Genomic DNA, 17,489 nt, shown 5'->3' with positions numbered 1-17,489 from the left:
ACACCTTCCGTCCTGCAGAAGGCACAGTCCCAGCTGCCACCTCACACTGTGGTCCCTCCTCTCCTGGAACATGGCCAGACTTGACTGGCTGGTTACCAAGGGATTTTCCTGACCATCCTCAAACAGGAACAAGACTGTCCTGTGTAAAACCCCAATTTCAGGTTTGAAGATTCACCAGTTTCTGTGGAGCTACAGTAATACTGGAAGATTTTATATAATTTTGCGAAGAGATTTGTTAAGAAGACAAATCTTGAAATTCCAGATGGATTCAAACTTTCTTCTTTCCTTTAAATGTGATCATTCTCCCAACTATGAGATTTTTTGGCTACTGTCAGACTTTTGCTGGAAGGAAGCATCATCTTTTCTTAGAAGTAGGATAATTAGTTTATGTAATAAATTACTTCATACTCAACTTTCAATTATTTATTGATTTTACTTGATACTATGATCTCTTGCTAGTTTTGTAAGCAGTATGGATCACTTTAATTGTAGTTTTTCTGAGGTTTTTTCCCTAAAGTTTTCCCACTCTAGGAGCCATTTTCCTTAACATGATTGAGTCATCTGTAGGTTATGGAATACACACATGCAAATTAATTGAGCTGCTTCCTGAAGTGATCTCAAGCTCACTTCACACTTCCGTGGCAGGTCTTTTGAGCAGTCAGGTGACTGATTCTGGGTACTGTGCCTACTGTTTCCCTGTTCTCTTTCCTTATGTTCAATGTTCCCAGAATGGCTGCAAGAGTGCTTTTCAGTCAGCGTGACTTTTTGTAGTAGTTGAGTATATTGCATTCAGTACCTGGATATAGAACATGGAAACTCAGGAAACCCAGAAACTGTGTTTTCTTGCGTCAAAGAATGAATCACCTCTACCCAAAGGACTGCCCGTGGACAAGGCACTTAAATTCTTTTTATAATACTGCTAATGCTGCATAAATAAATTGTTGAAATGTTTGGTGGTGGTACTGTGGGTTATTTTAATTCTTTTAGAAACATTATTTGGAGTTACCAAAACTGAAGAATAATTCTCAAGACCCAATAAAACCAAGTGACTGGGAAATTAAAATTAATTTCAATTCCTAATAGGCAACTTTTGAAATTCAAAACCAACTGGACTGAATTGGTAAAGTTCAATACAAACATTTTTTCACCATAAATAAGCAATCTGCCAAGTTTATAGCTGTGTAGGAAATGATACAACAAAGAATGACAACTAGTAAAAAACATCACCCTTCAGTAAGTTAATGAAGTGTTTTTTGTTTTATTTAAATAAAACTAGTAGAACCTGTTCTGGAAATAACTATTCTGAACTTTGCAATGACAACAGGTTTCCACTCGTGAACCTCAGACTAAACAAAGACATCAAAAAGAAGAACACAAAACCTTCCAGGTTATTGCAGTGATGTGAAATAAAACCACAAACCACCTCAATGCTTTCGTGGTGAAGGAAATACTTCAACTCAATGGGTAAGAGCTGTTGCTGAACTATTTCAAGACAAGAGGGGGAAAGGAAGAGTTATAACTAAAACTAAGTATTTGGGAAATATTAAAAAAATGCCCTGAAGGTACTTTAACAGATACAGAAAATCTGATGCAGCATGGTTTTCTTGTTCTCCATTAATGTCAAGTAATGCTTTCAAAATCTCTAGTGAAAGAAAAATAAGGCTTAACACAGACTGACAAAATTGGCTCAAATGTGATCGCAGATTCTTAAGCCTAATGCCTAACTGGTGTCCTATTTCATATTCTGTAGAAAAAAAAATCTCTGGCCTCTTTTCACCACTCTAAAGTTCTCTGAAACATTATTATGATAAATATGTATCTATTTTTATTTTCTCTTTGTGTAAATACTTACTGTCATCCATGGTATTTTTGGTATTAGCTAGAGATTTTTATTATGGTTCAGTGTCTTTATTCAGGCAGGAAAAAGAACTGAATGTGAGACCTCTCTTCTTACTCAAAGGCCTGGAACAGGGAGTCCAGCTTCAGGACTGGTGGAGCAGTCCCACTGTTATGGCTTGGCACATTGGGTTAAAGGTCCCGTCACAAGCTTCAGAAGCAATACCAATCAATGTCAGACACACAGAAATACTGTAGCCGAAATTGCAGGGTTCACTGGTCTTTCTCATACATAATTAAGCAAATAATCATCTAGCCAATCTGCAAAAAGTCTTTTAATTAGGGAAAAACACCCTCAATCTTTATTAGCAATCACCTTGTCATATAAAATGTTTCCTATTGCTTAAGAACAACAGAAGTGGAAAAATCCACTGGGATTTAGATGCAAAAAAGCTGGTCAATATTAATGTTTGGAGTTCTTTTACCACACAAGCTGCATTTTTTAGAATTTTCTTCTTTTAATAGAGGCCAGCAATATGAGTTATCTGAAGATTGTGAAATTTCTTCAAAGATGGTATTATCTTACAGCCATTATGGTTGTTTGCATATTGTTTAATTGGCAGGATTCTTCCTGAAGTCTTCAGAAGTGGGTTTTTTGTTGTTTGGGTTTTGTTTTGTTTGTTGGTTTTGATGTTGTTGTTGTTATTTTGGGGGTTTTGTATTTTGTTTGTTTTTTTTTTTTTTTTTTTCCTTAAATGAGATTCTGGATTTGAGTATCTCCATTTTTATCTAAAGCCACACTGGAGCAACAAAAGCTACAGCTGACAAGAAATGGAGCAACTTCCCTGCAAGATCCGTAACCCTGGACTTTTGGAGAATCTAAGACACCTAAAAGCTATGGACACCCTTCAAAGGCATGTACATAAATAAATATCAAGCTGTGGTTACTTTGCAAATATTAATATTTTTTAACTAAGCATCCAAATTAATGTCTAAACGCTGAAGTTATCCAACACAATTAAGACAGCATCAAGACTCATAAAAACATAGCTCAGTACGTGAAGGATTAGTAACTCAAAATGCATCCCTTCCAACCCCCAAGTGTTATGGGGTTATGGTGATATGGGCTATGGCTGTGCTGGGATTTGCCTGTCTCGAGCACAAGGTCCCACAGTTTCACTTGCAGAATTGTCCATGCACAAGAACAAACGCAGATGCCACAAAGGAGGGTCACTGATAAGCAAGCGGCTGTGTGATGCCAGAAGTGTCCCTGCCGCGCACCTGAGGAGAGCACAGCCAAGGGCTCACCAACAGCTGGGAGTCCCCAAGCCCCACGAGCTCAGCCTGGAGGAGCTGATCTTCCCCTAGTTTTTATCACACCCACGCGCCCTCACAGCCTCTCTCAGCTGAGGGGGCATCCGGGGCCGCTGCTGCGTCCCTCCTCTCGCCACGGAGCTGCGGGAGGCCGCCCCGAGCCGCCCTCCATCGGCGCCCTCCGTGCCGCGGCCCGCAGAGCTGAGGGCGGCAGGACGCCTCCCCCCACCGGCCCTCCCCGTGACTCGCTTCCTTCGCCGGACGGGAACTGGGCGGAGTGAGCGGCCCTGGCCCCGCCAGCGGAGTCGTCCGGGCGTGCTCAGTGCCTGCAGAGTGCCGCGGCTGCCTCCGCGGGGACGGGACGGAGAGGGAGAGAGAGAGAGAGAGGGAGAGAGGGAGGGAGGGAGAGAGGGAGGGAGGGAGGGAGAGAGGGAGGGAGGGACGGACAGACGGACGGACGCACGCAGCCAAGCCCCGCCGCCGGGGCGTGCCTGCGCTGCGCACCCCACTCCTGCCAGGGCTCCGCCGCGCTGCAGCGCCAACATGCCCGCCGTCGACAAGCTCCTCCTGGAAGAGGCTCTGCAGGACAGCCCGCAGGTAGCGGCCGCTGCCGGGACAGCCCGTCCGTCCGTCGGTGTGACGCACCTGAGTGCTCGGTGCCGGCGGGTCTGGCCGGACCGGGGTGGGCTGAGAGCAGGCGAGAGCCGGGGAGAGGGGTGCCGAGGGCGGTGCGGGGGGGTAGCGCGGCGGGCCAGGAATTGGTCGGGGCGAGCTCGGCGGTCGGAGCCGTCGGGGAGCGGGGATGCGCTGAGACGCGCGGGCGGCAGCCGTGCGGCCGCGGGGGAAGTCTGGTGTCCTGCGGGGCGTTCGTCGGGGGAAAAGCAGGCAGAATCTGCTCCTCGGCGTCCCCCAGCGCGGGGGACACTGCGCCCGTTCTCCTCACCGCCCTTAGTAAAACTGCTGTGGCTTTTTCCTCGTACCGTCCTGTCTGGGTGGTGCGCTTGATGGCTATAAAGGTGGCCTAGAACACCGAGATGTGTCGGGGAAGGACAGGTGGGCTCGGTGCGCTGGCTTCCCCCGAAGGGAAAACGACACCTGTGCGCAGTGAGTCACCTTGCCCCGGTGGCAAAATAGGCTGGAGGAGTGTCACCACCAGCGTGCCTGATCCTCAAGGGCCGCAGTTCCCATATAGGAGCTTCCTTGAGGATAAGTGAGGCGGATACCACCGAAGATAACCTCCTTTGAAGCGGTGTGAGGAACGAAGAGAGGCGGTCGCTGCCCTTCCCTTTCCTTCCCGAGTGCGGGCAGGGGAGGATATTCCTCCTTTGGCCCCAGCGTCCCGTGCCCCGCCGCCGGGAGCCGCGATGTGCCGCAGCTGCACAGGGCACCCCTGCCACTGTGGAAGCCCCCCCGAGAAGAACATGCCGTGTCTTGATGTGTTCAGGGGCTGGTTGAGTGGAAGAGAGAAGTAACAGGAAGGGGAAAGAATGGAAATTTCGCTGGGGGATGTGGAAGGTGTTTTGGGGACAAAGCATGGTGTGGAACGAGATACAAAAGTAGTTGGTGAAGCAGGGAATAAACAAATGAGGGCAGGGTGGATCAGTATGGGTGCAGCTCCCAGGTAAGCCTGTGTTGTAATCCTAAGTCGCGTGCTGATGGATCAGGAGGAGGAATGATAAGGTAAGCTGTAGAGCAGATTGCTGCAAGGTGTTACAGAGTCTGTCATGAGACATTTTGGAGGAAAGATTGGAAATGCACTTGTCAGGACTTAGTGAGCTTTGGGTCTTAATTGTCTCATTTTATCGTGGTTTTTTGGTAATTTCATAAAATCTCATTCTAGTAGGAAGGATTTCATCATCTGTTTGATGTGGCATATTTGTAATCATCCTTAGGAATTTTAAACTCTGGGCTGGAAGAAGTGTTGAGTAATGTGATGTTACACCAAAGTCAGCCCTGCTTGGAGCAGAGGTTTGGACAAGGTGACCTACAGAGTTCCTTACCAGCCTGAGCTTTTCCATGTTCCACAGTTTACCAGAATGTACCAGATTCATTATGGGTAGTTAGTAACATTTTTAGTGTTAAACTACCCACTGTGTCCTAAAGCTGAAGAAATTGACATGCAGAAGAAATGAACTAATTTACCTCTTCAGTCAACACTTCCCTCAATGATAAAAAATATAACGCTGACTGAAAGCAGCTGAACAATGCTATGAACGGAATTTGGAGGTCATCATTTTTCCTGTGTCCTGAAATGAAGGCTGTCAACGTCTCCTTTGCAATCACTGGAATACCAGGCAATGCATAAACCTGGGTATTGCCAGGATGTTTTATCCTGATTTGGTCATTGGTTTTTCTTCAAGCTCTACAGCTTTTAGAGGGGGTGATGTTTAATTTTTATAATGTCCCAGTGTTGCTAAAATATATTATTGTCATGCAAGGAAGAAGAAGCGGGTTTTTTCAATCTTTTATATTTTTATTACTTTTTTCACTGGGGAGAGCTTTAGATTCACAAAATCAAGGCAAAAAGTTAATCTCTGTTCCACAGAAATAAGCAGCATAGCATTTTATAGGATCAGTTACTTCCTCAAGAAGGAGCCTGATTCTCTCCTGCTCTCTGCAGTTACAGTAGTGCAAAGGGATGGCGAAATGAGGATATAACCTCACTTCTCATAATCTGTGCAAAGTATGTGATTTACATGCAAGACCGAGGAGAATTAGGCAAAGTTATTTCTTCATCAGATTTCTGGAACTTGATTTATCTCTCCCCATCAGTACAGTACTTTTGTCTTGATTTGTCTCCAGACACTGGCTGAAACAAGCCATAAGAAGTGTCTTAATTTTGACATGTTTGGCTACAAAAGCAGTCATGCTAAAATCAAGGGAAGTACTTACATGAAACTAGAAATTTTTTTTCCTGTCCTTGCAGAAGTTGAGACAATGTTGTGAATAATGGAGCCTCCTAAATGTTAGCTTAATATTTGGATTACTGGTTTATTTCAGCAGAATTAGCTTCTATTCCAATATTTGTCAATACAGCAAGAAAGAAAATACGTACATGCTGGTATTTTGTTACAGTGATTTCATGTGATATTCTTAAATGTAAAAGTTTCCAAGAATAACTTCCAGACTGTCTGAATAATTTCTCATTTTATTATTTTTGAACAATGTGGTAATAACAGAGGCCAGGACTTTCAGAAGTTGGTTCCTGGAGCTGTTCTACCTCAAACCGTATTTAGACAAAGGAAAAATCTGAATCTGCAAAAATTCAGTAAAATTTACAAATGCAGCTGACATTCCTGTTTTTGGGAACCTTTTCCAGCAGGCAGAAGTGTGTGATTTGTAGCCTACTTCAGGCAATTTCTTTACAACCTTTGAATTTTGGCTTCAGATTTGGCTTGATAAACATTGTGTCAAGTTTTATAATTTTTGCTTTTCCCAGTTTTATTTTTTAACCATCTTTGTACCCTGTACTTTTTATGTGCCATTGTAACACAAACCAGGTACCATTGTAACACAAATTGAGTACTGCATAGATACAAAATAGTTTGTTGACATTATTTTGCTTTACATCATTGAAGATAAAACCTTTGAAACCAGATATTTTTAAAAATCAATATGTTTGCAGTTACTGAAATAATATGTTAATGTGGAAGACACTCAAAATCGTGCCACTGTCCTTACAGGGAAGTTCTGTACAAAGGTGCTTTAAACATTTGGGTTCCTGGTATAAATTTCATTGACTTGGACTTCTCTCCATTCTCTGGTTTTTATGTTCATTTAATTTGAGAACAATACTTTGTAATGCATATTCCCTTACATGCTAGGATCTCAAACTAGCTTCCCAAACTGCCAGCATCTCTCAGGTAGGGGTTGTTGTAGCAGCTCAGCACATCAGCCAAGTGAACTGTTGAGAGCTTTTAAAGCTGCTCATAGGAAGAAGGTTCTGAAAAGAACCCAAAGACTGACTCCCAGGTCATGTATTTTAACCACTGACCAGCACTAGTTTCTCACTTGGATACTTCTCAGCAGAGATGAAATCATAGTTAATCATAGGCCAGAATTCTTGAAGCATGCTGGTGTTGAGTTTTCCAGGATGAAGAAAGTCTGGGCAGAGAGTTTTGCAGAGAAGAAAAAATGCCTTGGAAAATGCACGTGCCTTCTGTCAAAGCAGTGGATTATCTTAAAACTTTGAAAACAAATTTCCCAAATTTTAATCAGGTACATTAGAGATTCCTGTAAGAGGGGGATAAATAAAGGCCTTGCTCTTTTACAGGACTGACATGTTTATGAAAGTATTGGAGTTTATGTGTGCCCCTCATGTAAGCAGATGAAGCTCATTAATATCATAGGGCTTAGCTGTACAGATGGAGAGACATTTCCAGTTCTAGAAGATTGGATTTATCAAAGCTAAGACTAAGTATGGATCATGAGTTTGTTAAAGAGACAGTCTTTCCTCTTTAATTATTGTGAAGATCTAGCAAATTTTAGAGCCCAGCATTATTCTGAAATATTTTTTTATCCTATCTTGGGAGCTGTGTCAGCAACATAATTCTTTATTCCTGACAATTCTGCCTGAACAAACCAAGGGAATTTCTGTCTTTTAAGATAACAAGTTCTTCCTTCCCCTTCCTGCTTGCTGGCTAGGATGAATTAGTAGAGTGAAGAAAGTGCAGGGTATCTCTGAGTGGGTGTATCCTTGTGTGCCTCTTGGAGATGAACACTCAGTTGTTTGGTCCAGTCACATCAGCTTGCTTTGGCCAGGGCCCCTTAAGAGTTGCTCAGGACAGTGGGGAGTGAATAACAGAGTGTAAATTATCTCAGTGGAAAGGGGTGCTTTCAATGCAGTCTGACACTGGAGAAGTAAAATGAGCAAGCAGTGGTGTTTGACCCCCAGTCCTTAACAGGGTTTGAATTACTGTCGTCAGGAAGATATCCAGGATTTTTTACATCCCTGATTATGGACTATTGGAAGGACTGTTAGTAGGAGCAAGAGCCTGGGAGTTGTGATGTGGCTCTAGCATTTTATTAGTTTGCATCCTTGTGCCTCAGTTTAACATCCATAATAAAAGAACCTATTTCCACATGTTTAGAGATTCTGAATAAACAGAATCATGCAAGTCAAGGGCATATTTCTGATTGTTTTTTACTTTTTACTACCATCTCTTTGTAGTTGTTTGATTCTTTTTAATATTTCTGCTTAAGACTGAAAGCTTTGCTTTTTTTTTCTTTTATTGAAGACTCGTTCTTTGCTCAGTGTCTTTGAAGAAGATGCAGGAACCCTTACAGAATACACAAACCAGTTGCTTCAGGCAATGCAACGAGTCTATGGTGCCCAGGTAATTTTTCATTTGTATTTCTTTTGTTCTATCTGGAGTAGAAGATAAATTGCTATTATGATGCTGTTATTTACATTAGAGTTGCTAAGTACATGTTTCTTATGCGGTTTAAGAGGAGTTGTGGGTGTTTTTCATCTGATAGCTCAACCTCTTCCTGCCTTGATGCTCAGAAAAGTAGTATTCATTTAAAAAAAAAAAGTTCTTTATTTTGTCTGCAAACAATCAGTCAGAGTGCAACTGTGCTGTGTCCTTACCTTATGGTACATTGGGAGGCCAGCCTTGGCAAAATTGCTTGCCAAAATGCAGACACAATTCCCAGGTCTGCACACTGACTTTAGGCACCTAACTTTGATGTTGTGACTCACCTCATGGAGGGAACTGCTCATGTCCATTGATTACAGAGCAGATGTGCACTTTGGGTCATACTAAAGCCAAGTGCCTAGAGTAGTTGTGAAAGAAATGAGCAGGAGCAGAAAAAATAACATTTTCTAGAGTGTTTACATGACCTAAATGACTAAATCCCTTTGAAAGTAAAACGTGTAAGAGAAATTGCATGCAGTGCTTTGGAAAATGTAAATCTGAGTGATTTTCAGTGAAGCTGATTCCCATGGGCATAAAATTAGGTGTTTCAAAATTCCATATCTGGGTCTTTAAAGACATACGCAGTGTCTCATGGAAGTTTTGCAAGTATTTACATAGGTTAAATTCCTGAGTTCACTAGAAACAACTTTTCTGTTCTTAAACCAGTAAATCAGAGCCCACTGAGAAATTAAGAGCTATGGGGTATTTTGAATTTCTCTGAGGAGTGCCTGATCTCTACATTATTAGAAATCAGCTCAGCTGTAAGTCTTGCTATAAGCAAGACTTATGTCCATTTGATGGGATTGCTCTTTGGATGACCAATAGTTTGACCTGGAAGAACAATTTGCCCAGGATCTGGCTGCCTGCACCTGGAGGATCCAGCTTTGGAGAGCTTCACAGTCTCCACGTCCTGGATGTTGTGCAAATGCAGAGCAGCCATAGGTTTGTAGCACAGCTTAGGTACGCAGGAAATTATGCAGGGCATGGCCAAGGGCTTGAGCGGTGGCATGGAATCATCACTAAAAGTCGGGGATAGGCATTTTGGTAGAGTCACTGTGCTTTCAGAGTAACAAAGAGTGTGGGCATGTTGTGTGGTAGGAATCTGACAGCAAAGACTGGGTAGGATTAAATGGATGAAGAAGGGAATCAAGAGATAAATCTGATTCCTAATGTCCCCCCTGAGGGCTTCATGTCCCTTTCCACTGCTGATGACATTTTAGGCTGGCATTTTAGGAAGTGGTTGCTCTATGTGATTCAAGAAAAAAAAAAGCGCTTTTTCTGCTTTTCTTTGCCTCTTCTTTTCATCTTGGTTTTTAGCCTTTTCCATTTCTGTTTCACCACAATTGCATTTCCTTTTTCTTCTCATTGTCTCAGTACATTTACCCATCACTATTTTGCAGTACTACTGAGTCTACTTCATTTTTCCAGCACTTTTTCACCACTTCTTTCCTGAACAGATGTAAGATGAACTTTAGTATGATGTAACTATTCAGTCACTTGTGACTATTTGATATAAAATCTGATTCTTTAAAATAGGTCTTTGGAGTTTGATGCAGTTTTGAGATGTAGAAATAGAAGGGTAATGCTGAATTGCCTACTAAACATAAAGTTAGTTATTGACAGTTAAGAAAAATGTATGTGGTATTTCTTGTCTGCCTAATCACAACTTGAGAGAAAAAGCACTTTTGTTGATATGTTATCTGGGCCTCAATAGCAGCATATTAAGAGATGTTACCGCCCCTGTAAAAGCTGAGTATTGAGAAGCCACTTTCTGAATTTGCCTTTTTATTTTCATGACTTAAATTTTGACTCTGCAAAGTCAAATTTTCTCTTTGCAAAGTCATTGTCGTCTCCTGCTCTGATTTCCATGTCTGTAAGGTAGGAATTACAGTTACTGATCTACTTTAAAGCAATGGCCATAAAATGACTGGGATCACAGTCAAGGGAGTCAGACAAAGCATCAGTGGATTGTACTAGTATCCAGTACTGAAAATTCTGGGTTTATGCCCCCTCAAAACACTTATGACAGTTAAAAAAAATGTTAATTTTGTTTTCTTCCATAGTTTTTTCTGAACTTTAACATTTCCCAGATGTTTTAACCATGTTCTCAACATTTTTTTGGACTAGCTTAGTAGAAATTTGGCGTTTCTTCTGATGAAAACTCTGATTTTCATGTTATTCAAGCCACCGTAGCTTGTGATCAAATAACAATAATTAATGGCTCTCAAGAGATTCAGTGCAGAGTCTCAGGGGAGTAGCAATTAGTACCAACTGCATGCTGTCTCTAGCTGTGTCAAAACACTGCTCTGTGTGGAGAGCCACACTAAATTTGTAAAGTGACAGCTCAAACTGCTTCAAGCACTTTGATCAGTGCATTTGAAAGGAGTGTGAAAAAGAAATTGTAAAAAAAAAACATTTAGGAAAATAGGAATCCTTTTAAACATCTTTTCAGACTTACGTGTGTTCAAGCAGGACTTTAAAAAGAGTGTGAGGGGGGATGTGCAACATCCTGTGTAGCAGTGGCTCTGCTGCCTGGGCCGCAGCTGGGTGGTGTATGGATAGCAGATTACCTTGGGTGCAAGGCCCTCAGTGCTTTACAAGCCTCTGGTTGCCCTGCAGGATGAGGACAGTGCTCTCACCTCCTGGGCACCCACACCACATGGGATCAGGTGGTAACTCTTTAGTGCAAAAGAAGCTGTGATGCTACAAGATAGATGCAGTGTGCAATGCCCTGATTAAGTCACAGGACCCAAAAGTGGCACTAGGGGAGTGAGGTTGCCCTGATGCCCTGATTAAGGAGAAGTCACAGAACCCAAAATTAGCACTGGAGCAGTAGGGCTTGTTGATCTGGCAAACCAATGTGATTAAATACAGTGAAGCATTTTTATATTCGTCAAATAAACCACACCTGTGTGAGTACATACTTCCTTCTGTACATCTCCCAGCTGTGCTGTAGTACTCTGGAATAGTTACTGCAGTAGTTGTCTTATACAGGAGATCTTCCTTACAGAGTTTATTCTTGTAGTGCTTCCTTCTTGTGTGCAAGCCCTGATGTTGCATCTGGCATTCTGCTGATTTCTGTGAATGTTGTGTTTGTCAGTCTGGATATTTTATTACCCGAGCAATATTATAATGCAGCAGCAAGCAAGGACTGTTAGAAAATTTAATTTGCTGAATTTACAATGCTGAGGTTCTTGCAATAGTGTATGAGCAAAGTGTGCCCAGTTTACCTTCCTGACCACTGTCATAGTAAATTGTTTTCAGAGCTTTGCTGTCATTTCTGGTTCTCCATCATGCTCTAGAAATGGCTGAGCAGGGAATCTTCACTTGAAGCAAAATGCCTTTAGGAAACTTAGGAGACTCTCGCATGTCTGCTGACTATTAGAAGAGATAAATAGTTGAGCAGGTGAGAGGAGAGTAAGATGCATTATTTTGTCATTGTTGAGGTATTTCATCTCATGAGTCCTGACTAGACCTGTCTAGATACAGGGGCAATGATGTCAGAAGAGGAGTACAAAGAAACAAATGTTGTATTTATCAATATATCTGGAGAGGGAACAGCATGGGAATTGTGAAGCATGATCTTGTTCAGCATCTCTGTGAGCAGTTGTCTTGTGATTCCAGAGGCACACGGGCAAAGCAGCAACAACTGCTGTAGCTCACTGCCTTTTTACATCCAGACTCTTACAGAAACTTTTGACAATTATGGAACAGTCTTGGTTTATAGGTACCATGTTATGGGTGTCAGGACAGCTTGAATCTGTCAAGCTATTTTTAAAGTAGTGCTTTATAAATGTTACTTCTCTCTGCAAATTCATGATTCCTCATGTCTGCATTTTTCAACAGTGCTGCTTGTTTGATTTTCCTGTGTATTGCCTTCAGGAGGCTGTAACTCAGTAGTTGGGTGTCAGGCTCTTTAGACTTTGTGTGGACTTTCATATTGATTATGTTGCATAGCTAACCCCAAGTGCTGAGAGTTCTTGTTTAGTTAGCAAGTAAGCACTGATACAGCTTTTCTTTTAATGGTTTTCTTTTCATGTCTAAGGGAACATTTGTGTTGGCTTTTCAAATTATAAGACCTTTTTTTTTCCTAAAACGTTTTGATGGAATAAAAATTAAGTTAGCATTTTATAAACTTCTATTTTGACATAGAGAAGCTTCAACAGAGTGTTAGAATAGGACAAACATTTGCAATAAACGACAATTGTCATCACTGACTTCTGTGAAATACTGTGTGCGTTATTATTCCATACTTGCAAGTTTGCATCATACCTCTTACCTTCCTGAGGCTTATTCACCATATATTGCTGACAGAGATAAGCAGAAGATTACTACATGAGAACTAACATATTTAATAATATTACAGTTATTTGTAATGCCATTACAAAGGCATGGGAGTTGGGTTTAGTGCTGCCTATAAAGTCAGAGTTGTCACCATGCCTGGAAGCAGGTTAACATTGTGCCAAGGAGAATCTGGGGATCTGAGGCAGCATGAATGTATAGATATTCTGCTGATAGTAATTGTTTTGACAGAAGAGATTCTTTCTGTACTGAACTAACCATCCTGTAGCTGCTTTTGGTGTTTTTCAGCAGAGCTTTGACTGGTTGCTTCTGTTCCTTGGAGCTACTGGATGATTCTTTGCTGAACTGTTCCCATTTGTTAGGATAGGATGCCATGCTGTGAATCACCACAAGGGCAAGCCATATGTTAGCCTGATCTTGTAAAATGCTGCACAGCCTGAGCACCCTGGTGATGCTTAGCTTCTGCAGCCCTGGGTTCATGTTTCCAAGCCATTTAATATGCAAACCTAAGCCTGTGGGTCTGTGCCATTTGCTAGATTGCTGGCTAATTCTGTTTTGTAGGAAGGTAAGCATATGTAAAGGGAGCTGTGTAAAACTGTTGTATCAAGACCCAGTTCTTTCTGTGTGGTGCCTGATTTTGAAGGTAAATGTGTTGCCTGGTTCTGAAGGGGTGGACAGGCTGGAACTACCTCCTGGGTTTTCCACTTAAATCACATACCTGGATCTTCTTTCTCTTTGATGAGGCATTAAGTTTTTCCAGATGTAAGCCAAAATTTATTATGTGTTATTCTGGACATACAGAGTGCATGGATAAATGTGCTTGTTTATATGAAGCAGCCTTTGGCAGTTCTGTGTTACATTACTTGTAGTTTTAAAAATGCCAACTGTAGCTGTAATAGGAAAGTTGCTTTGCAGAAAGCTTCTTGGAACTGGATGTGCTGGAATAGTTCTGTGTCTTTGGAAGTTAATTTATAGGTCGACTTTATCTTTTACATGCCCTCAAATCTGTTGTCTGTTAGACAACTGCTTAGAGAAATATCTTTGGATTTCAACAGATTAGTCCTCAGAGTTTATTTTGGAAAAATACAGAGATCCTAAAAATTGATGGACTGCTTCACTGGGAAATTGTAAATGGCATGGATATTTTATTACAGAAGTTAGAGAAAAATCAATGTCTTCTGATGATATGAACAGCTTAGTGAATACAAGTGATAATGAAGAAGGTGGAATCAACCTGATGTCTTTACTCTGGGCACTAGCTTAGAAAGTAAGACAGACTTTGTTTTTTCCCACTGACTTATTTGAAGGCTGGGTCAGGTATTGAAGTAACTTGAAAATTAAACAATATTTTTTATACTAGCTGTTTTTCGTTTCTGGTAGATTAATGCTAGAATCAAGACCTGCTTTTGTTACCTTATCCATTTGAACTGGACTTAGAGAAATTTATTCGTAGGGCTATCATGCAAGCCAGGTTTAGAGAAAAGTGGAAAAAAAAGTCAGCACATCTGTAATCACTACTGATTTAATTATACTTATTTATGTATGTTTTTTTATTCCTTCTGCTATGCTTTTTTTACATTAATGCTGCAGAGATGTCTTACCTGTTAAGCAAAACGATCTAGTGCAAATGAATTTATTTGCAAGGCTCAGTACTAGTTATGTTTCCCTTCATTTTAGAAGGCTTCAATTTCTGTTCAGGACTTTTTTTTTTTTGAGTTTTTGCATGATATATCATCTCATTGATAGCTGTCCTACTCCATAAATGTGGGATGAATTCTGAAATGTCAAGATAATATGGAGGAGACGTGGAATCAGGAAGGTATTGTAGTTTTTCTTTTGCAGTGATGTATTGCATTGCAGCCACTTCAGGACAAAGGAAATCAATGTTGCTGTATCCATGGGAAAATGCCTTGGAAATAGATTAAAACCTGTTAAAATAATTTGCCTGGATTTAGTGGATCTATCAACTGAAGCAATGCAAATAACTTCTAAGTCTTGAAACTGAATGGCAGCAGGGTAGGGGGAGGGGAAAAGGCTGATTAGGAAGAAACGGGAGGAGGATTAAACTAAACTTTCCCAGATTAGTGTGCTTAGCAATGCAGTATTACCACTAGGTCAGCAGAGCATTTTGCTTGCTTCTTGTTCCTTGTGCAGTGAAGTGTGTTTCAGCTTGCTAGCTTAATTTGATTTGTTTACAGTTTTTGGGCATGTGCCTGTTTTGTTTTGATTTTTGTTTGGGTTTTTTCCCCCAAATGATACAATGAATGATTTTATACCTCTAATGGGAACTAAGTCTGGCAGGTGTTAGGAGGGAGGATGAAGGACCCAAGATTAATTTTTCCACATGGGTAGGGATTGAGTAACAAGTTTGTGGTGCTCTGACACAAAGAACTGAGCCAATAAATGAAAAATGTGACCAGCTGGCAGCAGTGGGTTGTGAGCAGTGGATTGTGAACTGTTGTTCCCAGATCAGCCTAAAATCCCAGAGTAAGTTTTGTGTCAGGCACACCTCTCAGTTTGTTCTGTATCTGGAGTAGTAGGCTACGGATGGCTGCTTGGGGTCTGTAATTAACTGTTGTCACTGGTTGTGTACTTGGTAAGGTGTTGTTCGTTTACACCCCTTTGAAATCCTCAGAGTTTCTGTGTTCTCCCATTATCCTGTCACATACTGGAGATCACTTCTGGGGAGTGGGGATCCCTGGAAGATGCTTATTCCACACACCTCTTTACACTGCCCATCTTCAAACTGCCCCACACAGATGAGTAGTGATGCCCTTTGAATATTAAGTGAGGAAATTGAGGATTGAGTCTAAAAACCAAACTGGTAGGCTTTGTGGATGGTGAACACAAAAGAACAGGATGTCTTTGGCCAGGGTTTTTTGGGGTTGGGGATTTTGTTTGTTTGTATCAGCCCATTATTCTGAAGCTTCTTTTAGTATTAGCAAATTTAGGCCAGAAGCATGTCTTTTCCAGATTCAGAGCAGATCACAAAACTGCAGACTTTGCAGGAATAAGTAAATTGAAACAAATGGCAAAAAGAGGCATGTTTCTGATACTTGGTTTATTTCAAAAGATTTCTCTCACCCTGATCCAGCTGTACCACTTACAGGTGGCATTACAGTTGCTGTATGAGGACTTAGAGCTGGGTAGGAAGTGCAAAAAGACTGTCTTTGAGATTGTGTTTATGAAAAAGATGCCAGGTCTGCAAACTTCTGATTTTTTTTTTGTAATGTCAATTTCCTCCCACATGCACACAAACAAACCCTTTTAATGGCTTCTGTATACTTTCAGGGAGTCCTGTCCTCCCTGACATAAATTCATTGCTTGCTAGCTCCCACTTGGAAGGTGGCAAAGTCTCTCTGGTATTCTTACTGCTTGGGGACAGATAATTAAGGCTCATTCCTATCCATGTCTGAGCCCTTAACAGGGTTTATTTTTTATTATAAGGCAGAACATCCTTTTCCATCCTGTAGCTTGGGAAATACTTGAATGCCAAGTGTTTGTGTAAAGCTTTTTCATTGTCAAAACTACGTAATCTGTAAAAACTCCTGCAAATCTTAGAGGAACCATTGGCATTATTGTTGTCTGAAAGTGTGCTTATTACTAATTGGGCTGAAACAAGAAATAAGACTACTCCGTCACTGTGAAGTGAGAATAGTCATGGGATGTGCATGACCTGAGCATGGGCCCACATTATCTCAGCTTTGAACTCCTGTTGATGTAGGGGGATAGAATATAAGAAAATAAAGATAGTGAAGAAAGTAATCTTACTGCTGAGGAGTTGCAGCTGGGCCAATTATCAAAGATTAGGAACAGGCCTGACTTTAACAGGCCACAGCTGTAACCAGTGAGAAGAAGATGCTATAAAAGAGCGAGATGGCCCCTTGAGAGGGGAGCTGGAGTCAGTTGGCTGCTTTGTGAAGAAGAGTCAGTGATCTGAGGAGCTGTCCACGAGAAATATCAAGAAGGCACGAAACTTGCGATATGGAGACAGCAGTATGGAACCCCTACAATAAGATGACAACGTGTTAATACCTTTTAAGTCTCTGCTGTGCCATCTCCTCCTGCCTGGGAGTGTTATAATCATGCTGTTTTAAGATGGTCAAAATTACCTCATTCAGCTTTTCCTGTCCTGTGTTCATATGCAGCTGCTGGTACATAGGCTGTGTCTGGTTTGGTTTTGCTTTTTCTATTTTTCCCCTGAGCACGTGAGCACACTTTAAGGCTGACTGAATGTTGGGCCCTGCTGCCCTATAGACCCCTGTTCCTGGTGTGTCGAGGTGGAGCAGAAGTACTGGGCTGTAATGCAGTATGTGATAGGTGGCAGCAGGCCAAAGCAAAGGGTGTTTCTGGGTCTCTGGCCCAGATAGTTCACTGTGCTGGGCTCTGCTTGCTCAGGATGATAAGGGACAATAAGAGAGCACGCAAGTTCTGTATTACAGCATCCTGAGTGGGTCGCTGCTGGTGAGAGAGAGATGGACGAGAATCTTATTTCTTGATCAGAAGGCTGGATTTATTGATATATAATATATAATACATTATGACTATACTAAATAGAATAAAGAGAGAAGTTTGCAGATGCTTGCCTAAGCTAAGAATAGCAAGAAAGAATCTATAACA

General features: G+C 41.5%; 1 protein-coding gene across 1 annotated transcript in view; it reads left to right on the top strand.

Moving 5' to 3' along the window:
- Positions 1-3,591: 3,591 nt before the first annotated feature.
- APPL2 (adaptor protein, phosphotyrosine interacting with PH domain and leucine zipper 2) overlaps positions 3,592-17,489 on the top strand; it is a 33,457-nt gene continuing 19,559 nt past the window's right edge. Inside the window, exons 1-2 of the mRNA XM_058806007.1 lie at positions 3,592-3,747; positions 8,388-8,486. Coding sequence (XP_058661990.1) covers positions 3,694-3,747; positions 8,388-8,486 — 153 coding nt within the window. The 5' untranslated portion in view covers positions 3,592-3,693. The remainder of the gene's footprint in view (positions 3,748-8,387; positions 8,487-17,489) is intronic.

The sequence above is a fragment of the Ammospiza caudacuta genome, chromosome 5, assembly GCF_027887145.1.
Source record: "Ammospiza caudacuta isolate bAmmCau1 chromosome 5, bAmmCau1.pri, whole genome shotgun sequence".
Classification (NCBI taxonomy): domain Eukaryota; kingdom Metazoa; phylum Chordata; class Aves; order Passeriformes; family Passerellidae; genus Ammospiza; species Ammospiza caudacuta.
Note: the sequence above shows the minus strand (reverse complement) of the source record. Positions and strands in the feature narration are given on the sequence as shown.